The sequence below is a fragment of the Corvus cornix genome, chromosome 8, assembly GCF_000738735.6.
Source record: "Corvus cornix cornix isolate S_Up_H32 chromosome 8, ASM73873v5, whole genome shotgun sequence".
Lineage (NCBI taxonomy): Eukaryota > Metazoa > Chordata > Aves > Passeriformes > Corvidae > Corvus > Corvus cornix.
In genome coordinates, this window is record NC_046338.1 from 21687008 (window position 1) to 21695749 (window position 8742).

Below are 8742 nucleotides of genomic sequence, written 5' to 3' on the forward strand. Positions count from 1 at the left end.
CATGTTATCAAATAAATGCTCAAGGTACAGCTTATAATGTTGAAAAATAGAAAAATAAATTGACCTTGATGAAGTGTGTCTTCTTTTGTCTGTTCCCAGGAAAGTTTATTTCAGGTATTTCTACTGCTGAAATGATTAGAGTTAACAGCTTTTTCCCTCCATTTTATTTTACAGGGTCTCTTCATCTTCCTGATATATGGGGTGTACAACACAGAGGTAAGTCTGCTTGGAGTATCTCAAGGCTGACAGAGTGAATGAGAGAAATGACAGGTTTCTTATCTTGATAACTGAGGGACAAAGTTGGCTTTCCATATGAGTGTCCTACTGCCCTTCATGCTTGGACTGGCTTATATGCATCCCAGCTTACCATTAAACACAGACACCCTGAATAAAGGGACAGACTCATTTCTCATAGGCATTGACTAATATTTTACTGCTGCTTTAAGTTTTTTGAATTCCTGGTCTGTCTTTTAACACTTAGCTAAACCTGACAGTCCTAAACTGTTGTAATCTGAAGCACATTTTGAAATTAACTATTACTTTACATGCTATGGAAAGGAAACCGTATTTAAATTACAGAAGGAACAAGTTTTACTTACTCAACAAAATTTTAAAGTACAGAAATGGCATCAAATTCCACTTTTTTGCATCAATCAGATATGTTTAAGATCTGACCGAACCTTTGCACCGGTTAGGGTTATGAAAAGTACTTCCTATTTATAGGCTCATCTCTCATAAAGGAAAATATTTTTGACAGATAAAGCATAAAAATTATAAGGAACTTATCCACCTTGTTCCCTTACTTCCATTATGTTAATGATAAAAACTAGTGTTAATATGTCTAATTCCAAGTTTTTAAGCCAAGGTACCTCTGACGTTTGCATTTTAAAACCTTACAGAAATATAAAAAGCTTTCAAAGTAAATACTCGGGAATTAAGCAGAATTCTATTTATATTTTATTACCCTCCAAGGAGGGCATGGATTATTAGAAAAATAGTGGAAAAGGTCTCCTGATTAACTGAAATAAGGTGCTATTTCAAAATAACAATTTTATCTCATTTCTAGTATACGGATGAATTATTTCCGCACATGCAGCTCAACCAATGAGCATCATTAGTATGGGTTTCGCTGCAGCAGTGGGCCAAAGAATCCTGTCCTTGGCCCCGGGGAGCTGAGCTGCCGGTGAGGTGTCCCAGCCCGCCGGGGGCGAGGGTTGCACTTAATGCTCCCAGTACTCCCAGTTTGCAGCTGAAAAAGGGTGAGATCCGGGGACCTGCTCCCCAGTGTGTACGTGGGAGGGAGCGTGGGAGCAGCGTGTGTAAAATGTGGCCGACTGATACATCCGACTCGAATATCGGTAGTGTTTCAGGTGTGGGAGCGGAGTGGTTCCATTATCTCCGTGGCGTTACGTGCAACTCATGTCGCCGGTTTGCGATCAAACAGCAACATCCTCGAGCCTTTGTTAAAAACGCTCAGTTGCGGCCCCTCTGCATCTGCCGCTTCTTCACACGGGTCACGAGCGCTGCAGAGCCCGCAGCTGCTGCCCGCCTTCGGAGCTCCGCGCAGCCTGGGACTGGCCCTGCCGCGCGTCGCGGGGCAGCACCTGCGCTCTGATCCCGGGCTGCGCCCGTCCCGCCGCGGGCGGGCGGCGGTGCCCGGTCCCGTTATCCGGGCTATGCCGGCGGCGGAGGCCGTGCCCGTCTCTGCCCGCAGGGATCCCGCGGCTCCCGGAGCGCGTCCCGGCGGTGCCGCCCGGCCTGGCCCGTCCCAGCCCGGCCCGGCCGCCAGCGGCCAGCGCCCACCCCGCGCCCCCCGCGCCGCGCCTGCGCGCCCGCGGCCCGTGCGGCCGAGACTCCCAGCGTGCCGCGCGGCGCGCATGTGCGGCGGGGCGGGCGCTGCTAATTCCATTGTGGAGCGGACGCGGCGATATTTGTAACTGGCGGCGGCGGCGGGAGCCGTAAGTGCAGCCGGGCCGGGGCCGCCGCGGGCGCGGGGCGGGAGGCGGCGATGCGCCCGGGCGGCGGCTGCCGGGCCGCCGAGGGAGCCGCCCGCTGAGCCGGCGCGGTCCGGCGGGCGGGCGGCGGGTCCCGCAGCCCCTCTGGGCCGCGCCTCCTCTCCGGCCCGCCTTCCCGGGGGATGAAACTCGGCAGCGGCTTCCTCGGCGGCGGCGGCGGCGGCAAGAGGGCGGCGGCCATGGAGCCAACGTTCCCCCCCGGCATGGTGATGTTCAACCACCGCCTGCCCCCGGTCACCAGCTTCGCCCGGGCGGCCGCGCCCCCCGCGGCGGCCCAGCACCCCCCGCAGTGCGTGTTACCTCCGGCCGCCGCCGCCGCTTCCTCCACGGCGGCGGGCGAGCCCCCGGCGCCTCCGCCCCCGCAGGACATGACTTTCAAGAAGGAGCCGGCAGGGGCTTTCCCCTCCGCGCCCTCCTCGCAGAGGAGCCCCTGGGGCTTTCTGCAGTCCCTGGTGAGCATCAAGCAAGAGAAACCCAGCGAGCAGGAGGAGGAGGAGCAGCAGCAGCCGCAGCACCATCACCACTATGGGGGGCTTTTCGGGGGAGCGGCGGAGGAGAGACCCCCCGGCCTGGGCAGCAGCGAAGGAACCGGCCAGAGCGTGATCCAGGACCTCAGCCTTCTTCACCACCTGCACCAGCATCCCCACCGAGACCTGCTGCTGACTGGCAGAGGCGAGGGCGCTCCAGGGAGCGCGGGTGAGCCAAAGCACGACGCCCAGGTCAAGAAGGCAAAGAGGCCAAAGCCAGAAACTCAGGGAATCAAAGCCAAGCGGAAGCCAAGTGCTTCATCCAAACCCCCCCTGGTGGGAGATGGGGAAGGTGCTGTCGCGTCCCCCAGCCAGAAACCTCACGTCTGCGAACACTGCAGTGCTGCCTTCAGGAGCTCCTATCACTTGCGCAGGCACGTGCTCATCCACACCGGGGAGAGGCCTTTCCAGTGCAGCCAGTGCAGCATGGGCTTCATCCAGAAGTACTTGCTGCAGAGACATGAGAAGATCCACAGTAGGGAGAAGCCTTTTGGGTGTGACCAGTGTAGTATGAAGTTCATCCAGAAGTACCACATGGAAAGACACAAGAGGACGCATAGTGGAGAAAAGCCATACAAATGTGACACTTGTCAGCAGTATTTTTCAAGGACTGATAGACTGTTAAAGCACAGAAGAACATGTGGTGAAGCCATAGGTAAAGCAGGGGCTGGAATGGAGCCTGGATCTTCGAATAGCATGGGTAGCTTGGCTGCATTGTCTCAGGGAAATACAAGTTCCTCAAGGAGAAAAAGTAAAACAAAAAATACATCCACTGAAAACAAAGGAAACAAGTGTAGCAGCAAAATAGCTGAATCTCAAGTTACAAGTAATGTGGCCATACCAAGTTATGCAGTTGATATTCCTATTGTGTCTTCCAGTGGTGGTCTAGTTGGCACAGGCGTAGAAGAACTTCAGAAAAAGGTGCCAAAATTGGTCTTGAAAAAAACGAGCAGAAAACAGGCAGACAAAAATTACATAAATTTTGTATCACCACTGCCAGATATTTTGGGACAAAAACCACTGTCTGGGAAACAGAGTGGCTCTCTAGGCCTAGTAGCCAATACTGGTGTAGAAACTATTGGCCTTCTCCAAAGTACAGGTGGTAAACCGGGTCAAATAAGTAGCAATTACGATGATGCCATGCAGTTTTCAAAGAAAAGAAGATACTTACAAACTGCAAGCAGTAACAGTGCCTTTTCACTTAATGTCGGACACATGACTTCCCAGCAGTCCGTCATCCAGTCTCCAGGTGTTAGCGTTATGGATAACGAAGCTCCTTTATCTCTTATTGATTCAGCATCTTTAAATAATGAAATAAAGTCTTGCCATGACAAGTCTGGTATTCCAGATGAAGTCTTACAGAGCCTTTTGGACCAGTACTCTCACAAATCAGAAGGCCAGAAAGAAGATCCTTTCAGTATAACTGAACAGCGTGTGGACTTGCACACCTCAGGAGAACATTCAGACATGGTTCAGGAAGAAAACTTGAGCCCTAACTCTCAAACAGTTTCAAACGATAAGGCAAGCATGTTGCAAGAATATTCAAAATACCTCCAACAAGCCTTTGAAAGAACAACCAACAGCACTGGTTTTGCTTTTGGACCCAGTTTCCAGTTTGTTAGCTTGTCTTCAACTCTCCATAACCACTCTTTGTTTCCAGACAAACAGATATACACTACATCTCCACTTGAGTGTGGCTTCAGCCAATCCGTTACCTCAGTATTGCCAACTGCATTGCCAAAACCTCCATTTGGGATGTTGCTTGGCTCTCAGCCAGGCTTTTATTTGTCTGCTTTGGAGGCTTCGCATCAACAGTTGACGCCTTCTCAAGAGCTGGATGATCTCATCGATCCACAGAAAAACTTAGAGACTTCATCGAACTACCAGTCAACATCTCAGAAACTGACTGGCCAGAAGGAACAGAAAAACTTAGAATCCTCAACGAGCTTTCAGATCCCATCTCAGGAGTTAACCAGCCAGATAGATCCTCAGAAGGACATAGAGCCTAGAGCGACCTACCAGATCGAGAACTTTGCACAAGCGTTTGGTTCTCAGTTCAAGTCGGGCAGCAGGGTGCCAATGACTTTTATCACTAACTCTAATGGAGAAGTGGACCATAGAGTAAGGACTTCAGTGTCAGATTTCTCAGGGTATACAAATATGATGTCTGATGTAAGTGAGCCATGTAGTACACGAGTAAAAACCCCAACCAGCCAGAGTTACAGGTAAGGTCCTGACTGTGACCAGGCTGTGGGGTCTTCTTAATGTAATTTGTTTTACTTTGACAACACTGCCATTGGAATGTTTCTACACGGTCCTTTTAAGAATAATGTAACATGCCCTTTCAATGCAACTTTTCATATTTAGTTTATTTTGTTAGTGTGATTTTTTTAGCTCTGTTTATTATGGTTTTTAATCAAAAATCAATAGTTTTAAAATAGTGTTTTTGTTCAAGTGACAATGTTTAGCAATCAAATTTACATTATGTAGATTGTCAGGGAGTAGCGCAAGAATTTAAAATGCAAAAAATTAACTTTGTTCCTAGGACTAAAGTTTATTCTAATTGCTTTACTCTCAGGAAAGTGTAATGAAGCATGGGAATTCTATGCACCGCTAGTGTATTGGAACTTCCAATTTACAGATGATGACAAATATATCTCAGCTTTTTGAGGAAGGGATCTCTGACATTTCAAATTGCTGTCTCTTATGTCAGCTGATCTGAAAGAATTTTGCTACCTAAATCTTGTTGTTTTTAAAGTACTCCTGTTCTTCCAGGTGACGCTCATTCCAGGCAGGTGGAGCAAATATTCTTGGGTCTGTACGATGAGCCGTGCACGGTAGCTTTAATCTGAACAGTAATGTCCCCAGAACTTGTGTGTAAGACTGTAATTCCGTAAAGAGATTCTGTTGACACAAACTGTGAGAGCAAAACGTGTGCAGCTGGTTCATGCCATTAAAACCCCAGCTTGAAAGTACAGTCCTAATCCAGATAGGGTTTTGGGATACGTTATTTGTTACACATGGTTCAAAAGAGTCCATCACCTCTCTTCTCCTTTTAGTGTAAAGGGTTCACTCTATTTTATTGTGTTCCTGGTTCCTCTGGACTTGATCTTGGTCATCTACCTGTCCTTCCCCCCTCCCCCCCCCCATTCCCTGTCCCCTTTTCTTTCCCTTTTCCCCTACTCATTCTCTCACCCCAATATAATAGTTAGCATTTAAACAGATTTACATTCCACAAAGTGCATATCTTATGATGTGCTTTCTGATGTCTTATGGCATCAGGTGATGAACAATGAACACCCACCTGTTTTAGAACTCTGTCGAGGTTTCCATGTACAATAAGAAATAATCTACTCCCAATTGTACATAGTAAGGCCCCTATCCTGCATCAGGATCAGCTACCACGAACCCCTGTGCCCAGCAGTGTCCCAGTGGTGTCACTGGAGCTCTTTAGAGAGAGAGGGGCTTGCAGCAGTTCATCATGGCAGGCTTTTAGGGCCCAAGGCTGCAATTCCATCAAAGGATTCTGGTGATGGCATCAACTACAAAAGTAGAACTTGAGTGGCTTGTTAATATCAACAGAACTTTTCTTTGGAATTATTGCCTTACTTTATGTATATTTTGTGGTACATTATTTATTATATGTGAATCCTGATGAATGCCTGTGGAGCCATGGAAACCTGCTAGAAATACTGGTGGCCATTCAAAGCTGCTGAAACGCAGTGGCACTGCTCTAAACCACTTTTTGCAAATGTATTTTTTGATTAGTTTTTTAATGTAATTTTGGTGATGTTAATGATGATGGTTTTTTATGTACTCTTGGTGATGTTTCAGTCTTACGTACTTTTCTGTTGTCAGGAAGGTACCAGTGGTTGTTTGCAGTCTTATTGTGTAATCAGCCTATTACAGGCTTCCATGTATAATAAAGTTATTAACATTGTGCAAGTGTAAAACACTTCTGTTATGAAAGTGGTGTATTATTAAAGGAATTGTTACAAAAATCCTGGGTAATTTCTCCTGTTGTCCCTCACCACTATGAATAGAAACCTGAGCCCACTCGTGATCTCTTTTGCTAGTAAACATTTTTTTTGCCCTCACTAATCTAGAATTTGTTCTCCTAGAATCTGTGTAACTCCATTAACTTTTTATTTATACTTGATTCTGTATTTCATGGTAATTCAGTTTAAATAAGCAAACGACAACTGTTCTCTAAACACAGAACCCAGCCTGTTATCAGGGATGGAATAGTCCGTAACCACTGTGTTGGCTTTTTTAGTACCTTTTCTTTTGTTTTACAGAGGTTATAATTTACATTCTTTATATTGTGTGTAGTAGAAGTTGCATATGTATTGTTCTGGCTGTTTGCTTTAACTTAATAAAACCCATTATTCACAAAATCATGAAGGTATCACTTCTATTATCCAGTCATGCTTTTGAGAACCTATTAAGGAAACATTAGGAGATTAAATTTTGAGAAGGAATAATATAATTTACTGGAATGCTTTCAGTTTGTTTTCTTTGGTTTCCTTTTGAGTCAAATAATCTAAATGTGCTATTTTAGAAACCAGGGGGCAAAACTTATCAAATTTCCTTAAGTTAAAATGTTTATACAGCCTCATCTTTTCAAATCTGTGGTTTTAGTTAAAAATATCTAAATTGCATATTGTTAACTTCAAAGACTTTTCATAATTGTTGGAAGTTCAGAATGACAAATATATAATACAGGAATTTAATTCAAGGTAAAGATTGTAGAAAATCCTCTATCTGCTTTTTGGGGGTTTTATTTGGTTGTAATTTCCCCCTCACCCTCCTGTTAACTCCTGCATTATAAGGGAAGTCCTGTAAAAATAGTACTACAGCAAAATACTTTAGAAGCATTTTAGGTAATCTGAAGACAGGTTGTGGATTTACTTAGTTTGTATTTTTCTTCAACTTTGCATGTGAATTTGAATCAAGGCAATGGCATGGGTGAGAAAAATCCTTGGCGTGTTGAAAAACAAGCACAAAAACCTTACCAAAAGTAAATATGCTCAGTGTCCGATATTCAGAGCATTGCTAGGAATCATTTAAAAGTATGATGGGAAAATCTGGTGGAATTGTGTATGTTTGCTCAGCATTCAAACATGCTTCTAAATAGAGCAGAACTAAACTTTTTTCTACTGTAATACGGAGTTCAAACTTTATTTTAATGAAGGTAGGGGTATGTTCAAATTGCATGGAAATCAGGCTGTGGCTTTACCTGGTACATATTAGAAAACTACACAGTAAGTAGTAGTTAACCCATATGAACTAAAGCTTTAATTGGGGATATGTCAGTGAGAGAAGGAAAAGGGAAAGCAAAATGGCTCCGGAATTATTTTCCACTTTATTTCAAGGTTTAGTTTGTTACTGTTTTTAAAGGAATTATGGGAGGGGAATGATAACCTGGTTCCTACCACTAACAGGAATGTAAAGAAGGATGGATAGAGGTTATGATAGAAAATTGTGCAGAAACTTACACTTCCTCTTAGAGTAGCTCACGTAACATTATTGCCCTGGAACCAAGTGCATTATGGTACCTTGAGCTGTGATTGCAGCTCTGTGTCCCAAGTCACTGAAAGCGCACGTCTGACCTGCATATGATCTGGAAGAGCTACTAAAATTTGTTGTTGTTCCTGAATTACTTCCATTGGACAGAGACTTGTGGGAGAAATGTTAGAGTAAGAAACTGAAATGAAAGGAGAATGAAAAAAAAGTGAAACCAGAATGGTGTTAAGGGTATTTGCAATTTCAGGTTTATGGACTACTGATGAAGAAAAGCAGCTTGATGCCTCGTGGAGACCTTGAGAAGCTACTGGAAGAATTCAATGTATTCTCTTAGTAGTTTTTTGTTGTTTGAATTGCTTGGCCTCCCTGTCACCCCCAGTGTTACATGCTTGATAACAGTGTATTTGTCTGAGTGACGCTTCTGCTGGTTTTTTTCCCCACCAACTAGAAATCAGTCTTTTTCATGTGAAGCTGCTGTTGTGGCTGTGGAAATGTTTGTAACACCCAAGAAGATACATGTGAGAATGTGTAAGCTGCTCGATGCTCTAGTGGTTGAAGGGAATCAGGTCACTTTAAAATCAAAGATCCTGTTTACAGCCCCTGCTGACTACTAGCTTTAAACATTTGAGCTGTAATTTTCCAGTCTCTGTCTGTCTCATGCTCTGTGCACTGTC

The 8742-nt window shown here is 45.1% G+C and overlaps 1 protein-coding gene across 1 annotated transcript; it reads left to right on the forward strand.

The window, feature by feature from the left end:
- The first annotated feature begins 2057 nt into the window (after positions 1 to 2057).
- Positions 2058 to 6957, forward strand: ZNF281 (zinc finger protein 281). The gene has a single exon (XM_019291468.2). It carries the CDS (start codon positions 2138 to 2140, stop codon positions 4769 to 4771), a length of 2634 nt encoding a protein of 877 aa, XP_019147013.2. The 5' UTR covers positions 2058 to 2137; the 3' UTR covers positions 4772 to 6957.
- The last annotated feature ends 1785 nt before the right edge of the window (positions 6958 to 8742 follow it).

Coding starts and splice junctions, on each gene's coding strand:
- ZNF281 (XM_019291468.2), top strand. CDS start 2,138: ATGAAACTCGGCAGCGGCTTCCTCGGCGGCGGCGGCGGCGGCAAGAGG.